The sequence below is a fragment of the Pseudochaenichthys georgianus genome, chromosome 19 (genome assembly GCF_902827115.2).
Source record: "Pseudochaenichthys georgianus chromosome 19, fPseGeo1.2, whole genome shotgun sequence".
Taxonomy (NCBI): Eukaryota; Metazoa; Chordata; class Actinopteri; order Perciformes; family Channichthyidae; genus Pseudochaenichthys; species Pseudochaenichthys georgianus.
The window spans coordinates 10938770-10959018 of record NC_047521.1 but is presented as its reverse complement, the minus strand read 5'-3'; the positions used below and the strand labels follow the sequence as shown (position 1 = coordinate 10959018).

The 20249-nt window shown below is 39.2% G+C and overlaps 3 protein-coding genes across 4 annotated transcripts in view; 2 read left to right on the top strand and 1 right to left on the bottom strand.

The window, feature by feature from the left end:
* Window positions 1-4352, top strand: part of scn4aa (sodium channel, voltage-gated, type IV, alpha, a) — a 36221-nt gene extending 31869 nt beyond the window's left edge. For both annotated transcript variants that reach the window (XM_071206832.1, XM_034107091.2), the window contains 2 exons: window positions 1033-1303; window positions 1392-4352. In XM_071206832.1, coding sequence (XP_071062933.1) covers window positions 1033-1303; window positions 1392-2692 — 1572 coding nt within the window. In that variant the 3' untranslated portion in view covers window positions 2693-4352. The remainder of the gene's footprint in view (window positions 1-1032; window positions 1304-1391) is intronic.
* A 5445-nt stretch (window positions 4353-9797) lies between these two features.
* Window positions 9798-18270, top strand: LOC117465207 (uncharacterized). Its single transcript, XM_034108142.2, has 5 exons — window positions 9798-9959; window positions 11178-11498; window positions 11573-11688; window positions 12807-12860; window positions 17811-18270. Exons 1-5 carry the CDS (start codon window positions 9908-9910, stop codon window positions 17907-17909), a joined length of 642 nt encoding a protein of 213 aa, XP_033964033.1. The 5' UTR covers window positions 9798-9907; the 3' UTR covers window positions 17910-18270.
* A 591-nt stretch (window positions 18271-18861) lies between these two features.
* Window positions 18862-19888, bottom strand: LOC117465098 (interferon a3-like). The gene is made up of 5 exons (XM_034107984.2): window positions 19730-19888; window positions 19528-19617; window positions 19248-19397; window positions 19045-19128; window positions 18862-18961 (listed from the first exon to the last, which is right to left on the bottom strand). The coding sequence occupies exons 1-5, from the start codon at window positions 19859-19861 to the stop codon at window positions 18866-18868; spliced, it is 552 nt and encodes a 183-aa protein (XP_033963875.1). The 5' UTR covers window positions 19862-19888; the 3' UTR covers window positions 18862-18865.
* Between the last annotated feature and the right edge of the window lie 361 nt (window positions 19889-20249).

Below are 20249 nucleotides of genomic sequence, written 5' to 3'. Positions count from 1 at the left end.
CTTTATTACTCCCACAGAGTGGAAATGTACGTAGTTACAGCAGAAAAAAAAGAGCCACAGACAGCTTAATGTTACATATGTTACATATGTACTGTTCTGTGTGTGTGTGTGTGTGTGTGTGTGTGTGTGTGTGTGTGTGTGTGTGTGTGTGTGTGTGTGTGTGTGTGTGTGTGTGTGTGTGTGTGTGTGTGTGTGTGTGTGTGTGTGTGTGTGTGTGTGTGTGTGTGTGTGTGTGTGTGTGTGTGTGTGTGTGTGTGTGTGTGTGTGTGTGTGTGTGTGTGTGTGTGTGTGTGTGTGTGTGTGTGTGTGTGTGTGTGTGTGTGTGTGTGTGTGTGTGTGTGTGTGTGTGTGTGTGTGTGTGTGTGTGTGTGTGTGTGTGTGTGGCGTTCTACTAGGGGCTGTGCTGGTTGTATAGTCTGACCGCTGCAGGAAGGTAGGACCTGCGGTATGTCTCTGTGAGACAGCGGGGGTGCAGCAGTCTGTCGCTGAAGGAGTTGCACAGACTTTTAGAAACCTGGAAGCTTGTTGTCCTCTGCTGGGTCTTGAACCGACTGCAGTTTTTCAGCGTTACAGAATCTAGTTGTAAAAAGGCTTATCTTCGACGGAGCCTGCCACTTTGGAGTTTTCTTTTCGTGGATGTTTGCAGTGTTGCCAAACAAGCATATAATATAGCTCTTATAATGGCCGAATCCATTCTTTGCGAATGCTTTATAAATTCTGATTTGGGGACACCTGTATCATTTTTGCACACGATTTTGAGAGAAATAAGCCTCTTTTTGCATAGAAGAAGTCTTATCTTATTTGTATTTCAACAAAACTGGGGCGAAAACAAAAGGGTTGCATTTATATTTTTGTTCAGTGTTTAAACAATGCAACACCAACGTTGTGACACATCAGCTCAGCATGTGTGGTATGCCATCTTGACCTGTGACCTATGTGTTGACCCCTTACCCTGTACATTGCTGGTGTGAACAGGCCAACTGACCCTGTTGGATTTGTGTTTCTGTTCCTTGCCTTCCCTTTCACCTGCAGAACCCAATCCAGGGATTGGTGTTTGACTTCATTAGCCAGCAATTCTTTGACATCTTCATCATGGTGCTCATCTGCCTCAACATGGTGACGATGATGGTGGAGACGGACAACCAAAGTGCAGAGAAGGAAGATTTCCTTTTTAAAGTAAACGTGGCTTTCATTGTCGTGTTCACCGGAGAGTGTTCGTTGAAGCTCATTGCCCTGCGACAATACTTCTTCACAAACGGATGGAACGTTTTTGACTTTGTTGTGGTCATCTTGTCAATAGCCGGTAGGTGAATTGAACTTCTTAGAGACCACAAATTGCTACTGTGTTCAAACAGATAATAGGTGTTCATTATTGTCTCTTTTTATTTCAGGTACAATGCTCTCAGACATCATTGAGAAGTATTTTGTGTCACCAACTCTGTTCAGAGTCATCAGACTGGCCAGAATAGGCAGGATTCTGCGTCTTATCAAAGGAGCCAAGGGCATTCGGACGCTTCTCTTTGCCCTAATGATGTCACTTCCCGCCCTATTCAACATTGGCCTCTTGCTCTTCCTCATTATGTTCATCTTCTCCATATTTGGCATGTCAAACTTTGCCTATGTCAAAAAGGAAGCTGGAATCGACGATATATTTAATTTTGAGACGTTTGGTGGCAGTATTATCTGCTTGTTTGAGATCACGACCTCCGCCGGCTGGGATAGACTTTTACTTCCAATGCTGGATAAGGAGTTCCCAGATTGCGATCCAAATTTTGAGAACCCAGGCACGGATGTAAAGGGCAACTGTGGCAATCCGCTCATGAGCATGGCATTCTTCTGCAGCTACATCATCGTCTCATTCTTAGTGGTGGTCAACATGTACATCGCCATCATCTTGGAGAACTTCAACGTGGCGCAGGAGGAGAGCGGAGATGCACTCTGTGAGGACGATTTTGAGATGTTCAATGAAACTTGGGAAAAGTTTGACTTGGACGGAACTCAGTTCATTGAGTATAGCCAGCTCTCAGATTTCTGTGATACCTTGCAGCCGCCACTGAAGGTTGCCAAGCCCAACCGAATTCCCTTAATGACAATGGATCTGCCCCTGGTCATCGGGGACAGGATCCACTGCCTGGATGTCCTGATGGCCGTCACACAGATGGTCTTGGGAGAGACGCTGGAGATGGCGGCGATGCGGGAAAGCATTCAGGCCAAGTTCGTCCTCAGCAACCCAACCTCAGACTCCTTTGCGCCAATTACCACAACGGTGCGCCACAAAGAAGAGGAGATGGCCGCTGTGGTCGTTCAGAGGGCTTACCGCAAACACCTGCTGAAACGCTGCACGCGCCATGCCGCTTTTATGCAGCGATGTAAGAGGAAGGGTCAAAAGGACGAAGGTGACGATCCTCCAGAGAAAGAGGGAATGCTCGCACGAAGGATGGGGGTGCTCTATGGTAGCAAATTGGACCTTGCAGAGGAGATGGAGCAGGCTGATATAGAAACTCTAGCAAACCAACAGCCTTCTAATCCAGAGACACTTTCAGATGACACAGAGTCCCAAAGTGACACAGAATCCCCCGAGCCAAATGTAATTGTTGTACTTGTAGAAATAACAAATGAGGTTTTATTACATTCTGCCCCTGACCCATACCTCTTTTACCTACATGCAAATCTGAAAGAGACAATTGTATGACAGAAGACAATTTATAATGTCCTCCTCCTGTTTTTCCGCAACCAAGAAAGGTGTGTCACTAGTTGAATTTTCCACATAAGATGTTACACAGTGCTAATGAATCTTTAAATATGCTTATGCATCTTAAACATTAATTAGCATTTTATAATTGGAACTAACAAACAATCCCTGTTCTTAAAACAATATGCTGGTGTCTTATTGGGTTAAAGATGCAACTGGAGTACATGGATTCTTTTGATAATAGACCATAAAGCTATTGGCAAATTTAACCACAATCCATTGGTGCCCAAAAACCATTTAGTATGTTCTGATTTGTCTAAAAAGTCTTAAAAGCTATACTGTACTGGCAGTACATATTACACAGTACATGACAAATCTTACTTGTGTTTAAATTCCCAACTTTTAGACACATTTACAAAGATGCTCACTCGAGACTGGTATAACAAGAAAAGCTGTCTTTTTAGCCAAAAATGTGATGTTCTCTGTAGGTAGGAATTCAAAAAAGTTCAGTTGCATGCACAAATGGATTATCGCTCAATCAGAAGAATACCTATTCATTAGCTAAATTACTCAAAATATCCAAAATCAAGCAAAATTCCTACTTAATTTAAGTCACTTTTATGTGGAATCTCAACAATGTGATAGCCCAACATGCTTATTCTTTCAATTAAACATTGAGTTAGTTTTGTACATATAACTGAAAGATAAGGCTTATCTTGATCACATTTATCCCAGTTATACTTTATAAGTTAACAATAACATGGGTCGGCTAATGCGTTTAACAGGCCCAGTTTATATTGCACTATTTATATCCCTTCCAGGTCAAGTTAGAGCAGTTTTAAGACCTTCCTGTTTTCTAAGATAATTTCCTCCCTAATTTATGCATGTCATATCAACGTTTGTCCATTCTTTTGTTGTCCCCCTCAACCAGTGAAACAAGCCGCTTGTTTTCCGTTTAGGTATTTAGACTAATACACTTTGACACTTAACGTAAGATGTTGTGTTTACATGAACGGCTTCCTGTTAAGCTATATCTTCCTTTTATAGAAGAATAATTCTAGCAACAGCATACATTTTAAATTAAGGTTTGCCTCAGGTTGGATGAAGTTAGACCTGATGTTAAATGATTTTATGAAACAAAGCTGAGTGTTGGTTTAGTTGAATATACAACTCTGAATTTATTGGAATACCCATCACACCTATTTGCATATTTACCCAAAGAATCTGGACGATATGTTCTTGAAGTCCGTCCTAGCGTGGAAAGAATGCTTCACTTGCTGTTGTGTAAGTCTTAACCTAATCTAAAACGTCTTACTCTGAATATACATGATCAACAAAAGCACTTTTACAGTTTTCTAGTTTGTTTTTTTACAATAGACTTTAGCAGGTTGTCTCTTCTCCTGTTTATGTGTTCATCACTGTTTTAACATCAACCCTGGGGGGTTAATAAATCACGAAGTCTCCTTAAGTCTCCTCTGATGGTACGGTACAATTCACAACCCAGTATCCTCCTTTTGTTTACACTTCTAATGGAGGCAGAGAGTTACTGTTACACCCACAGTCAGTGTTGCCTGTATATACATTGTTTTCTTTATTGTATATTTATATCATTTTGTTATTTTGAAAAATGTTACTATAATGTGAAAATAAAATACTTCTTATAGGGAAAAGTGGGCTGTGAGTTTGTTGTCACCAGCAGTATTTTTTGTGGAACTACTCTGGGGCCCTCTGGTGGTTTACAATGATGACTGTTAAACTCAACCTTTTTTTAGTTGAGTAGATTTTCCTATTCTTCCATTTGTACAGTGTTTTTTGAGAAATCGCAAAAAGAAAAGTTCAGGTACAGTTTAATCAGAGGTGGAAGAATTACTTATATATTTTACTTAAGTAGAAGTACCAGAGTGTTGGAATACTCTGTTACAAGTAAAATCCTTCATTAGACATGTTACTATGTTGTAAAAGTATTTGCATCAAAATATACAAAAAATATCAAAAGTAAAAGTAGTCATTATGCAGATTGGTCCATTTCAGAATAATTTACATGATATGTTATATAATGATTGATCATTAAAGTGTTATCAAGGCTGGTAAAGGTGCAGCTAGTTTGAATGACTTTGTAGACTGCAGGGTAGCTTGTGGATTTACTCCAGGTGGAACTAAAGTCTGATTTAAGAGTTGGTTATATTTCACATCATTCATCCACATCTGTGAAGTAACTAAAGGTATTAAATACATGTAATGGAGTAAAAGTACATTATTCACTTCTTAATTGTACTGGGGTAGAAGTACAAAGTAGCAAAACATTTAAATACTCAAGTAAAGTACAAGTATCTACAAATTGTACTTAAGTGCAGTACTTAAGTAAATGTACTTAGTTACTTTACATCATTGGGTTTAATACACATTTAAGTTATCACAAATATTTACAGTGGTTGGAAATGTGTGTGGGGCTTATTCTAAATTAAAATAAATCATAAATGGTTATGAAAGAATAAATGAAACTAACATAAAAATGAATATAAGATCAAATGTTAGCAACATTTATGCACTATGGTACAAAGGATTAAGTGATATCGGCTTTAAGATACAGCTCTGAAAAAAATTAAGATATCACTGCAGCATTATCCGTTTCTCTGGTTTTACTATTTCGAGGTATTTGTTTAAGTAAAACATTTTATTTTAATTCTACAAACTACTGACAACATTTCTCTGTGTTGGAATTCAACAGACACTGAAATGGAATGGCTGACATACATGTAGAGATTTAAGAAAACTTTGGAGTGGTCTCTTCATTTTTCTAGAGCTAAGATAAGATAAGATAAGATGAACCTTTATTAATCCCCGAGGGGAAATTCAGTTGTACAAAGCAGCAACAGGGTAAGCGTGAAAAAAAAACAGTACAGCAAAGATTCACACAGATCAATAAAATCTAAAATAAATAATAAATAACATAAAATCAAGGAAATAATGATAATAATAATAAAAGACTATGAAAATAGCAGATAAATAAAAATAAGAGTAAAATAACTGTCAGCATATATACATATTTGGTCATCATCTAAGTTATAAAGTGCGGAATAAGTTAAAGTGACAAGTTAACATGGGTTGTGGAAACAGTGTATATTTACGACCAGTGATTTAATTTGATTTCTTTTTCATATTTAACCCCTTGTTGTGCAGCCTGATGGCTACAGGCACAAAGGACTGTCCGAGGCGCTTGGAGGAGGGATGAGTCTGTGGCTGAACGTACTCCTCATCTTCACTAGCTCTGCATGGAGTCGGTACTGTAAGCTGTACATACATTTGTCATATTTTCATCTCCAGTACTGACATGTTGCCTCCTAAACAGCAGCTCATTTCAGCACTATATAGCGACTCGCTTGCCCAGTTGCTATTTTTTGTATTTGAGTGACAACAGATGAAAATAAGCACTGCCTCTTACAAGAAATAAGGAGGTGGGTTGATTTATTTGCATATTTCTGTGGTTGCACGCTATGCCTTGCCCATGCTGACTGAAGTTACTAAAAGAGGATGTGCAGGGGCTTTCTTTTTGGCTGCCTAGTTGAGTAATGCTGTTCATTCCCAGTGGTTTATTAAATCAGGAAATCTGTCAGTGCAGCAGGCAAAAAGAAATCTGGGCTACAACTAACATTTATTTCAATTGTTGATTTATATGCTATTATTTTTGGGATATTTGGTCCATAAAAAGACCAGAAGAGTGAAAATACTCTTAGTTAAAGGTGATTTCTTCAAATGTCTTGTTTCTACCATTTATCGCTCATTGGACTCAATGTCTTTTAATGTCCTCAACTCGATCATTAATCCTTGTGATGCTTCTCCAATTGTGCCATCGACTACCCTCTGCGATACATTTCTTAAATTTGTTATTGAAAAAGTATCTGCTCTTAGGCTAGCTCACACTAGTGCTACCCCAGATTCTGCTCCTTTTCTGTGCCCTGCTGTCCTCGACCACTTTGAGCCTGTATCCCTCTCTTCTCTCTCGGATGTAGTCAAGCACCTGCAGCCGACAAACTGCACCTCAGACAGCATTCCCTCTCGCTTCCTTAGAGATGTTTTTGAATCAGTTGGAGCAAGTGTTGTATTGCTTGTAAACACCTCTCTTAGCTCAGGATGTGTCCCAGCTGCCTTCAAACATGCTGTGGTCAAGCCACTACTTAAAAAGCAAAATCTTGACCCTTCCTCTCCGGTTGATATTCTGGGCTCCCTCAATGAAAACATCCTCCCCTCTGTCATGAACCTTGGAGTGATCTTCAATAGTGCTTTTAAATTTGATAAGCAGGTCAGCACCGTAGTCAAGATCTGCTTTTTTAAAATACGACTATTGGCTAAGACCAAGTCGTTTTTATCTTTTAAAGATCTAGAAAGGGTTATTAACGCCTTTGTTACCTCGAGACTGGATTACTGCAATGCTCTGTATGTGGGTATGGACCAGGCCTCAATTAGACGCCTGCAGCTAGTGCAGAACGCAGCTGCACATCTTCTAACTGGCCATAAAAAGCATGACCACATCACCCCAATTCTGGCCTCATTGCACTGGCGTCCAGTTCGGTTCAGAATAGATTTTAAAATCCTTTTATTTGTTTTCAAAGCCCTAAATGGGCTGGCTCCGGCCTATGTAGCCGAACTCCTCCATCGCTACACCCCAGGCAGAGCCTTAAGGTCGGCTGATCAGCTGCTGCTGATAGTGCCCAAGACCAGGCTCAAAACCTGAGGGTACCGAGCATTCGCAGCAGCGGGCCCCAGGCTCTGGAACATTTTTGCCCCTCCATGGGAGGTCGGCCCAGACCCTGGGGGTTTTTAAATCAACACTTAAAACTCACTTTTTCTCTCTGGCCTTCTAGGCTTCTCTTATCAAGAATAACTTTTATCCAAGACCTTTTCCCTCTCTAACTTCTCAAGGTTTTATTAGAGGGAAACGGTTTGTAGAGTGCCTTAGACAGGCCGGGGCATGTTACGATTCGTAAACAAAGCGTACCTCCCTATCTCTCATCAATTTCCAACTAAGGCTCCAGTGGGGACCTTGTTCCCTGAGTGTGCCTCTCCACCTATGTTTCTTACTCTCTTATTTGCTACCCTTTGCCCTCAACCTATTCTAAGGGAGTGCTTGTTCTTCCGTCTGTCTGTCTGTCTGTCTGTCTGTCTGTCTGTCTGTCTGTGTCTGTGTATTCTCTTGTTCCGATTAACCCAGCCACATTTTTTCTGGTTTTGTGTCTATATCTACGTCGGGATCCGGAGTCGAGGCTGATCTTCTTGCTGTGGTCCTGTGTCCTGGATCCTCTATCCTGAGTTCTGGATTAAGTCGTGGACTTCGGGTCGTGGCTAAACCTGTCTCTGCGGTCCTGCCTGGGTCTCGTCATGCTGCCTCCCTGAAGGCTCCCACAGGATTGTAGCTGACATCTTCGTAGATTCATCTTCTTATTACAGACACATGCATTTCCTAACATTTGGACTACCTATGCTGTAAAATGTATTATCTCTTTGATTTACACACGGCATCTATTGCACGTCTGTCCGTCCTGGGAGAGGGATCCCTCCTCTGTTGCTCTCCCTGAGGTTTCTCCCATTTTTTCCCCCTTAAACTGTGGGTTTTTCTCCGGAAGTTTTTCCTTGTACGATGTGAGGGTCTAAGGATGGAGGGTGTCGTTTTTTCTCATACTGATATTCTGAACAAACTGTGCTGTTGTATTAGCTGTAAAGTGTCTTTACTGTAGGCTATTTTTATTATATGTACAGCACTTTGGCTCGACCAAAAATCGTTTATAAATGTGCTATATAAATAAAACTTGATTTGATTTGGTTGCAGTTCCTCCTCTTACTGCTTTGTTGGATTGAAATCATTTGTGGGCAGCCACCATTGCTTATCAATATGAACACGTGAAAATGAAAGAGTGACTGCCCAAAGCTTGACTGATTTTGTGAGTCACCATCATTTAAATAATATTTATTTTACTGGAGTCGCAGATTTTTCTGTCATGGTCTGTGGAGGCAGCAGTTTATCTTTTACCCACACACTGCAAACTGCCCTAGCTCAACACGGTAGATAAAAACACCCGGGTGTGTCCAGATGCATATTTGCTTAGGGAAGTCAAGAATATGCTCAAACATCTAAGGCAATATCTGGAGACGATCAGAATCAAAATCAGAATATCTTTATTTGTTCCACAGAGGGGACATTTACATTGTTACAGCAAAAGATATAGACCAACAAAATAAAACACCATTAGAAAGGGCATGCGCATAATATTTGAATAATTTTAATTAAAGTTATTTAAATTAATAAGTAACATTCTTTATCAATTTTCTATTTCTATATTGCACACAAGTGTTATTTTGTGTTTTTACATCATTACACGTTGGTGTAAAATCACACCAGGGGTGTCATAGTCTATGTTGTTGTGAGTGTGCTGGTCTACAAGGCGCCGTTGGCTGCAGGAAGGACCATAACCATATACAAAAGTGTTGCAATCCATGCATTAGTCAAAGATATTTAAGTCTGGCCTAGGCAACTCAAGATCTAGGCTTCAATACACACACGTAGACATACACACCAAAAGCCATTATTTTCCTTTGCGTTTTACAATGTTAAAAATGATAATTATGATTTTCATCATCAGATGAAATCATGTACTGTAGCAAAAACCTTCAATCCACATCCATATTCACAACAACAAAGGTCCTTTCTTTTATATTAAAGGCTAATCATTATTTCACTTAGAATTTATTAAATAAAGTTCCTGTTTTAATGTTTTATTTATTTAGAGTTAGGTTTTTTTCCACTGGACAACTTTGACTCCCCTTTTAAATGAAAAGTAGCCAACATAAAAAGTAATGTTGTTGTTATGATACTGAAACTAGGTATTATATTGGCACGAGTTTCATCAAATCACATGAATGTTAGTTGTTATCCTACAAATTGATTTAAACCCCCTAATGTTCACCCTCAAGCATCTTGTTTCACTCCTAAGAATGGCACATATGTGAATGAAGCGTTCTAATGTTAAAGCTTTGGCTTGTTCAGAGTTAATTTGGATCTATGTTACAGATCTCTCTTCCTCTTTATTTGCCTGTCACTAAAGCCTGAGTGGTGACAGACAGCCCACCCTCTGCTGCAGACACTTCTCCTTGTTCACGACATACACAAGCCTGGAGAGAGACACATCAGCATTCACAAACATATTCTCTTTTGATGTCATCATGCGCTGGTTGCTGGCTGGATGCTTCGGACTCGCTTTAATCAATATCTCAGGTAAATGTAAACTTTTCGTACAAGCTCAGTTGAGTTTAATTTGTAACTAGAAAATGGAAATGATGCAAACTTTATATGGTGCTAAATACTAACACTTGTGAAACGCTGAATGTTATAACAAACAACACTTAAGATTTCATAATGTTATATGCAGTTATTCAATTCTACCATGTATGGCTGTTTAACCAATGCATACAGTTGTTTTGCATGTTATTTTTGACTCCACTTTACTTCCTGGCCATCTGGTGAAAAGAGGAAGTTGTCTTCTGAGACAAATAATTGTTATTCTAATATACAGTATACTCGCACCAAAACTGACCACCAAGTAACTTTATTTGAGACCTGTTTTTTTTTTTTTTTAGATGCATATGTGTTACCCTTGACATTGACTAATGTTTGATGTAAATTCATGCAGATTTAGAATGGTTTAACAAATGCATTAACCGTGTTATCCTACACCTTGTCCTTACATTATTTATACAAAAACACCCATTCAACTGCATGATGGTGATGACTTAGATTACATGTACCAAGATTGCAACTATTATTATTTTGTTGAGGAGTAATCTCACTTTTTAGACAAATAGAATGAGTGTTGAATTGTGAAGTAAGGACAACAAATGTACTCAGAAGCAAAGATGACTTTTTTCAAAATATCAAATTTCCAATTATATAAAAGCAAATGAACATTTCAGAAGCTGGAATTACAATATTTCTTTCTTGATGAATGGCCTCAATTATTATCAAAATTGTATTTGATTAATTGTAATCGACTGAGTGATTTATTGGTGGTTCAGATCCGACCTTTGATATCTATGAATCGTTGGTTTGCAATAACTCAAATGTTGTCTAACTGTCTCTACAATGAGAGCAGAGAACTGACAACCCTTCTTTAGTTGCCAGCTCTCAAACATGAAAGCTTGCTGCTTTGGCTTTGAAGTTTCTGTAAAGTAATTATTTTCATTTAAAAATAAGCAGTGTTGGGCTCTGGGGACTCGTGTTTTTTCCTTTTTGGACATTTGATTGACTAAATTAGGATTAAGGATTAAATTAAAAAAACACTCACTGATATATAATAAAATTACCTGCAACCCTTTTGATTTAACATTATCATCACTGCAAGCAATGGCACTTTTGATACCTACACCATGTTTGAGTTTTACAATAACTGCTGCTGTAACCTTAACCTTAACCCTGATTCTTCTATTGCCTGCTCAGTGGCCCTAAACCCTGACGTGCCGATCTCCCAGAAGCCCCGGTTCTATGGAGTGAATGCCGGACGCAATGTGAGCATTTGCTGTCTGTGCTCCAAGGAGCTCCAGACAGCCAAGGCAGAGTGGTACAGAGTGGATAAGTACGACACTGTGGTGAATGAAATCACAAACAGGATACAGGCAGTAAAGAAGTATACATTTCGTCACAACCATGGCGTCAGAAATGTCTTTCTCGACATCCATGATGTGCGCATGGAGAACAGCGGGGTTTACTTCTGCAAGATAAATAATGAATGGGGACCTGGAACTGCAGTCCAAGTAGCCAGTAAGTATCTGGGACAATATGTGTTGTGCAGAATGCAGACACATGATGCAATGATGCAATCTTCCCTCTCACAGGATCTGGTGGTATTGACCAGGCAAGGAGAAGCAAGATGAAGGATGCTCTCATCATCCTCCAGGGCCTGCTGTTGGCTGTGTGTATCGCTGCTGTACTGCTATGCAAACACCAACAGGTGAGAAACAAGATGCACATACTGTAACATTAAACAATATATTTGCTTTACCAACTGACACTGCTGTATGTGTTACAATGGCAAACAGCTGTTGATGTGCATAACAAAATCGAGAAAGTAGCAGACAAACTGCTTGTTTATCTGCTTATTCTTTCTATCTTTGGATTGTTTTAATTAAACAGATTTCTACAAGACTATAGACACAGTATGTTGACAGGTGTACCTGTGACTACTACAACTGACTATGGTCATACATCTGTATACTATTCCTGATTAATCAATTAATCTTTAACAAGTTCCCAGATACCCAGTCTTCTTCACATTGTCTGTTTGTTTCTCTTATTTAAAAAGATAGAATCCCTGAATGTTTAGCCTTGTTGGCATGTTTATGAAGAGTGTTATTCCAGATATATAGATGGATAGATATATAGATAGGGGTTTTGTTTTTGTGATAAAAGGACGACCAATGTCATGGCATCCTTCAATTGTTATCTTAATGATAGAAACAAACGCAATGATGACCCCAGGGTCCCATGTTCCCCAGTTCAATATTTTCTTAAAATCACAGATTCAGGAGACATTTCAAAAGGTTTTATGTTCTCACCAAAGCTTTCCCTATGTCAAATGTTTGTTCCCCTGTGTGTTGATATCACCCACCTACAGATTATAGGCTGCAGATGTAATACTATTTGAATCCTATGGCTTAAATGTATTGAATTTAGACATTGATATCTCCACAGTTGCTCAATGGATGTAACTATTCAAACTGCATTTGAAACGTTCATCTCCCTTAATTTGTTTGCTATTTGAGCTGCAAAGGTTAGCGCATTTCTTAACAAGGACCCGGGGAACATAGGACCATGGGAATGACCCCAGCACATGCACACACTTTGATGTACTTTCTCCAGACATTTTTTATAATGCTTTTGGTCCCTTGATGTAGAGGTAACGTGTACTCAAAGAATACACATCTATTTTAAAGCAGCAAATAAAAGATTAGAATGTTTCCTGATCTAATGTTAGATCACTTAGCATGTTTATTATTTTTTGTTATATATAATATTTTGGTCCTAACTCAAATGTAAAAAAAATTGTGTGTCTTTTTATTTTTTAAACAGTTGGAAAAGAAGGACAGTATATATGAGGAACCTGAAGTTGACCACATCTATGAGGTTTGTTTGAATATTGAAATGTTATATTAATATTCATCGAGCATTCAGATCCTTAATACCAAACTGTGAAATGAAAGTCCTGGATATAAAACTCACTATTATATTTGATTTTCTGGATTCATATTACTGCTGCTATCTACCTCTTGGATTATCATAATGTTTAAAACCGTTGCTATCCTTGTTTTTCTGACCAAACCAGCTGTTTTCAACTTTGTGATGCAGTTTGCACCTGATCCAAACAACTTTTTTAATAGTTTATTTAACATTGGAGATACATAACCATTCAGGAAGGTTCAACAAATTGCAGAACCTTTTGCTGAAAAATACAATAACTTTTTTAACTATTTGGAGTGATTACACAAGTTACAGCCCAGAACTGTTCAAATCAAGGCCATTCTTTGTCATAAGTGGTTAGATTCTGTAACATGATTTATTTTACATAAAAGGTGAATGTGCAAGATACACACATTCAGTCTCTTCGCACCACTGAGCTCATAACCACATTTGTATCTGGTTCAGTCAATGCAGCTCAGGGTTGTTTTTTAAATGTATTATTAGCATAGCCTATACTGTAGTCTGAACTTTAGTTTGCTTTTTCTAAGAATAATACATATGGAATTCAACACGTGTGGCTTGAAGATGTTATTTTTTTTTTTTTTTTATTTATCCTTTATTTATCCAGGAATGTCCCATTGAGATACAAGATCTCTTCTTCCAGGGAGTCCTGACCAACACGGCACACAACAAGTTTCAACATAAAACAAAGGCATTAAACAAAAAAAACATACAATTCAAATATAAATACAGAAGGCCATTTGTGCAGTGGCAAGAAGCATAATCACATCAGCAATAGCATCAGGTAAAACAGTTACATGTTTCATGAAGGGCTAATCGTAGCATACCTTTAAAAGCATTTACAGTAGGAAGTGCCTCTAGACAAAGTTTTACTTGCAGCGTATTCCATAAAAAGGGAGCATAGTGGGAGAATGCAGCTTTACCAAGCTCTGACTGCATCAAAGGAACATTTAAAAGCATCCCATTTGCTGCTCGTCTAGTATTAAAAAAGCAAGTATAAAATGACAGAAGTCTGGAGATATATAAGGGCAGCTTACCTAGCAATGACTTAAGGATAAAAATCAACATGTGTGATTGTCTTCTTTGGTACAGAGAGGACCATCCTAAGGACTGATACAAAGTGCAGTGGTGGGTGCGAGAGCCTGCACCCGTTACAAAACGTATAGCAGTATGGTACGCAGAGTCCAGCTTTTTAAGCAGGGAGGAAGAAGCATGCATATAGATCACATCGCCATAGTCTAATACAGACAGAAAGGAACTCTGCACAATTCTCTTCCTGGCTTCAGACGGGAAACATTTCCTTAAACGAAAGAAAAAGCCCAGTTTAGGTCTAAGTTTTCTCAGTAGGTTCCCAATATGAACATCAAAGGCCATCTTTTCATCAATCCATATGCCCAGATATTTGTAGGATGCTACTTTGTCAAGGCATGTCCCTTCCAGTGTAAGAATCGGAGGGACAGCTGTATTAGCTCGAGAGCGAGAGAAGGTCATGTACTTGGTCTTTTTTGCATTAAGGACCAGTCTTAGCCTTAGCAAGGAGTGTTGCAGCGTATTAAAAGCATCCTGTAGAAGCTCTATAGCCTGAGTTAAAGAGGAAGCCACTGTATAAACAACTGTATCATCGGCGTATAAATGAAACCGTGCTGGGTTTATCCCATTTCCTAGTTCATTTATAAAGATGGAGAATAAGACAGGGGCCAAAATAGAGCCTTGTGGAACACCTTTGTTTATAGTAAGAGCAGCTGAGGTATAATCTTCTACTGAGACACACTGAGTTCTTTCAGATAGATAGTTTTTAAACCAGCTCAAAGCCATTTTGCCAAGACCTATGCAGCCAAGCCTCTGCAGTAGCAATGCATGATCCACAGAATCAAAAGCTTTAGACAGATCAACAAACAATGCTGCACAGTGTTTTTTCTTGTCTAGTGCTTCAATGATGTCATTTGAGACTAGCATAGCCGCTGAAGTAGTACTATGGCCTGATCTGAAGCCGGACTGAGACTCGCTAAGAATATTATGGTCAGTTAGAAACTTTTTCAGTTGTTCGTTTACAAGAGATTCAAAGACTTTGGCCATTACAGACAGTCTGGAAATAGGGCGATAATTATTTAGGTCAGAGGGGTCTCCGCCCTTTAACAAGGGGAGAACCATGGCCGACTTCCATGAGCTAGGTAATTCACCAGCATAAAGACTGAGATTCAGAATAGAGGTTATGGGTTCTGCAATCAGACCTGCAGCAACTTTGAAGAAGAACGGCTCTATCTTGTCTGGGCCTGAAGATTTCTTTACATCTAGGCTCATTAAAGCTTTGTGAACCTGAGAGGTCAAGATGGGGGCAAAGGTGAACAGTTGATCAGGGTCAAGTGGCGGAGGACCTGGCTCTCCTTCTGCAGCGATCATCCCTGAGTTGCTAGAATCAAAGATTGAGCCAGCAGAAATAAAATGATTATTAAAGCTGTCTGCAATATCCATTTTGCCCTTGATTTCACTCTGATTTACCCTTAAGAGATCAGGAAGGCTGTTTGGAGTGATAGAACCTGAGGAGGATTTAACAAGTTTCCAAAACTTTGCAGGGTTATTCAAATTGTCATGTATTGCATTAAGATAGTAGGCACATTTAGAGTTTTTAATCAGCTTAGTGCATTTGTTTCTTAATGTCCTATACAGATTCCAATCTAATGGAATATTCGATTTCTTTGCTTTAGCCCAGGCAGTGTCTCTCTGTCGAATGAGAGAGGATATAGAATCATTAAACCAGGGGTTGTCTTTACCGCTTATCCTAGATGTCCTAAAAGGAGCATGCTTGTCACATATAGCCAAGAAGGTGGATTTAAAATAATTCCATGCTAACTCAACATCGGTCATAAGTGAAACAATGTGTAAATCACTATTAAAAACATCATGTAGAAACGCCTGCTCATCGAAATGTTTGAATCGCCTCTTGTGAATGAAACGTGGCTTTCCTTTAGGGATCTTACAGGTTCTCACACAAGCAATTGCGCAGTGGTCGCTTATATCATTACAAAACGTGCCTACTGCGGAGAAACGCTGAGGTGCGTTTGTAAGAATAACATCAATCAAAGTGGACTTCTCTAAATCTTTTTGGTTTAACCGAGTTGGCGAGTTAACTAGTTGCACCAAACAGAGAGAGTCACAAGTGTCCTTGAAAGAGTTTTGTAAATCCGTTTGCCAGTCCCAGTTTAGGTCTCCGAGTAAAACCATCTCGGATTTAGTCCAGTTATGGAGAAGATTGGAGAGTATATTCGTGGCTTCGCTTGAGGCAGCGGGCGGGCGGTAGCATCCGATCACTATAATGTCTGAACCACTTGGGAGCAATAGTTTAATTACAGAGAGTTCAAAGCATTTTGGTTTTGTTAGGGATTCGATGCAGGTGCAGTCTAAATGGTTTTTAACATAAATCGCAACCCCGCCCCCTTTTCCCACACGGTCTGTTCTAAAGACATTGTAATCTTTTATATTTATCATATCATTTGTAATCGACTTTTTGAGCCACGTCTCAGAAAGGACAATGATATCAGAGTCAGTCGAATCGGCCCATATTCTGATGGAGTCCATTTTATTAATCATGCTGCGAACATTAAGGTGAAAAAGACGTAATCCGTCTTTCGTTCTAAACTCCTCTGGTGTTTGCAGCTGAGACAGTTCTGGGCCTGGATTCGGTTTCACGTTACCCGACATCAGGAGTAGGAGAATTAGAAGCCAGGTCCTCCTCGCTGGGCTGGTCGGCTTGCCGTCGCAAGTGCGCGCTGCATAGGGGGAAAGTCTCCCATTTCCCTGGGCCCATAGACAGCGTAGTCCTCGCGGCAGAACCCCGGGTAGATGAGACGTCCATGAGAGAAGGTCCTCCGCGAGCAGCGGGGTTGTCATCATGGCAACAACTCTTCCTAAATCCGGGGAAGCCATGGTGCCTGGGGTAGGCCACACATCAAGCGCAGGTGTGTCTTGTGGGTGTTCAGCGTCGGGAGCGACACCGGTCCCGGAGATCCCCAGCACCAGGTAGCCGACCAGGTAGAATAGCAGGGGAGGTAGCCACATCATATATAAAATAAACTCCTTAATGTTTCTTGATTTATCGTCCAGTTAAACTTGTCCTCTCTGACTCTAAAGTCTCAGAAAGTTGACGTGAACTTTATAAACTTTATAAACGTCTTCCTTTTGACCGAAGAACAACCGTCTGGTTTCTCTGTGAAAGCAGCGGCACTACTATCCAGAAGAAGGCGTTGTTATGGCTAGAGGAAGAACACCTCTGACACAAAAATTGCTTAACATACAAGAAAAGAAGAAGCAATAGAAAGCCTACAAATGTAATACATGCAGTCATGAAAGAAGTTTAGAGTATTTTATAACAGAGCTTCTAGATTTATAAAGGTTAGATTTTGATAGACACTTTAAAAACACCATTGACTTTTTTTGTACAAGCATTTTGCAAAAGCTGTTATTGATTCTGAGACTTTTGGGGATTATTGAGGCATTCGAGGCATTGACTCAAGAAACCCATAAACAAGCTTGTCTTTTGGAGAAAAACAATGGTGTGACATGCTGTTTGAAAATGACAGAATGACAGAGAAGGCTCGAAAAATATAATAAAAAATGCAGCCCAAAGGTCCATCGATCATTAGCTGCATTTCTGGTCAGGAGCAGAGATGTTAAATATATTTGAATGTTGACTGCTCTTCTGTAACCTTTAGCAGCTGCTTTTCTTTATCTTTGAGTCATGGCTAAATGGCTGTCTATGCAAATCAAAGCCAATGTACCCACACATACTGCAGGCATAAGATTCCCCAAAACTAGCACACACATACACACACATATACATGCTCAGTGTGTTAAAAGTGACTTATTTCTGTCTCTCAGGGCTTGAAGATTGAGACGTGTTCTGGAGGTGTGTACGAGGAACTCTCTGTGTACGCGCAGGCTGACGGAGACGACTCAGCCGAGGCCCCATGGGAGTGAAGCGCCTCACAATACATTTATAAAGTACAAATGATACTTTAAGAGCCCTTTGTGGAGGTCGGTCATTTTTCTACAGTACCAGTTTGTTTATAAGTGTGCAACTGCATGTGTATTCTAAAAGGCTTGCTATATGTGTTGTTTATTTGATGCTATTTAGTAGTTTGAAGTCCAGTGAAGTGTAAAGGAGCCATTCTACAATTCAGACTTCTTGTTGGTGCTTTAAGATGCTTTTATAAATACAATAAGTGTTATTTCATACAGTACTCTGACTTTAATATCTGCTTGATAATAGGTGCAGAAATGTGTTTGTGTATAATAAGATCTGAATGTAATGAAAACCAATAAAAGCTTTGTCAAGTTGCTTGAAAAGGACTTTTATTTTGATTGGCTTTTGCAGGTAAAAAAAACAGACAAAACTTGAATAGTTAACATAATTGATCAACAACATATTTACTTTACCAATAAATAAATACATGAGTACAACACTCAATAAATAAGCAATACATAAATAAATAGATAACAGAAGGATTTTAACTGGTGAGGGCAGATGAAGTTCTCATGCAGCTCCAATAAAAAACTCAATCAAATAAATAGATATTTAAATAAATATTTAAATAAATAACATGTAAGCAAATACATTTTAAACACAAGGCCAATGTCTGACAGATGTTAGTTGGTGAGAAGAGAAGAACACAGCAGGTCTGCTTTGTAAATAAATACAAAAATAACCAAATAGTTAAATAAATAGATTTGTTAATATATAGATAAATAAATAAATAGATTAATCGATATTTTTCTGTGAACAAAGAAGGCCAGCTTGTCTGCTCTTATGCTGCTCGAATTATCTATAAATACATAAACAACTCAATAATCAGATAAATATATATTTTAAATAAATAGATAAACAAATAGAAAATAAGCAAATAAATTAACACATGGCCAATGTCTGACAGATGTTAGTTGGTGAGAAGAGAAGAACACAGCAGGTCTGCTCTCACAAGATGGGTTTTCATCTCCTTCCTGATCAGCTCCCAGGCTTCAGCACTGTGGTCCTGCACACAGAAGAACATCATCATTATTAAAACATGTTGGATGTATAGATTTGATTAATTGATTGATACATAGGCGGACTTACCATTGGCTCCAGGACATGGCTTGACAGTCTCTTGAAATACATCTGTATCTTCTTGTGCTTCCTCTTGTGGCTGTGGCTCCCGATCTAAATGAATGAAAAAGTTATTATTTGATCATTTTCATCAACAGGATGTAAGTAAAAGAGACCTGATGCTTGAGCTTTTATGGAACAAGTTAGACATGTCAATCCACAGTGAGACTTACACAGGAGCGAAGGCCGTCAGCCACCTGGGTTACAACCTGGAGGAAGTTCTCCTCTCTTATCTCCTCCCATGATGCTTTGCTGTTGTCCTCTTCAAACAGGACCACCATCTCCTCCAGAATCTGGACTGTGAAACTGAGTTTGTCCTCAGCCTGAAAGAAGATCAATCACAGGTTAAAAATAAAAAACAACATTTTTCACTGAACATCATTTTTTCATAAAGGTATATCAGGACATGTGTTTTTATTTTAATATTTTTTCAAAAAGTTGAGGCTGACTTACTGATGCTTTGGACGCCTGGTTGTACAGATGGTTAGGGAAGCCCACTCCAGCATCCACAGTGGTGTTGGTGGTGTTGGTGGAGTTGTTAGCCTGCATCACACACAAACACACACATCATGAATTAAACAAACAATACAATACACTCATGATCATCAATCAATCATTGATTAATTTAAAGAACATTCAAAAGAGATGCACTTACCATGGTATCTATTAGATGCAAAGAGTTTTGACTGAACTGCTGGAATTTATGCTGCATCCATCTGCAGCTCAGAGAGGAGCCTGAAGTCCACAGACTGAGAGACAGGCACACGAAGAAGATCCCGTTGAGCATTTTTTAAAAGGTACACGTTTGCTGGAGGATATAGTGATTTATCTTGGTAGCTAGTGGAAGTGTTTGAGCTGAGCTGCAGCACCTCATTTATACTGTAGGGCACACCTGTTTCATTTTCCTACCTGTGGGTCAGTGGGTGTCATAATGACACACATTTCGTAATTGAATAGGCTAGTGGTGGTTAGATGGATTGTGAGGTGTGCTCAAGATCGGAAGGTTGTGAGTTCTAAATCCCGCCAGGGAGAATGTCCCTGTAATCGGTAAATGTATGTCGCTTTGGATAAAAGCGTCAGCTAAATGAAAATGTCATGAATTAGCGTCGTAGAAACTCCCATGATAACAACATAAACAAAAATGTCACCAACAATATAAGATTACTGTGAGATGA

What these genes read in the sequence shown, in the direction of transcription:
- LOC117465207 (XM_034108142.2), top strand. Translation starts at nt 9,908, where the DNA reads ATGCGCTGGTTGCTGGCTGGATGCTTCGGACTCGCTTTAATCAATATC. An exon ending in CGCTTTAATCAATATCTCAG is followed by an intron (nt 9,960 to 11,177) that starts GTAAATGTAAAC and finishes TTGCCTGCTCAG; the next exon opens with TGGCCCTAAACCCTGACGTG. An exon ending in AAGTTGACCACATCTATGAG is followed by an intron (nt 12,861 to 17,810) that starts GTTTGTTTGAAT and finishes TCTGTCTCTCAG; the next exon opens with GGCTTGAAGATTGAGACGTG.
- LOC117465098 (XM_034107984.2), bottom strand. Translation starts at nt 19,861, where the DNA reads ATGCTCAACGGGATCTTCTTCGTGTGCCTGTCTCTCAGTCTGTGGACT. An exon ending in TGCATCTAATAGATACCATG is followed by an intron (nt 19,618 to 19,729) that starts GTAAGTGCATCT and finishes TGTGTGATGCAG; the next exon opens with GCTAACAACTCCACCAACAC. An exon ending in CTGACGGCCTTCGCTCCTGT is followed by an intron (nt 19,129 to 19,247) that starts GTAAGTCTCACT and finishes TCATTCATTTAG; the next exon opens with ATCGGGAGCCACAGCCACAA.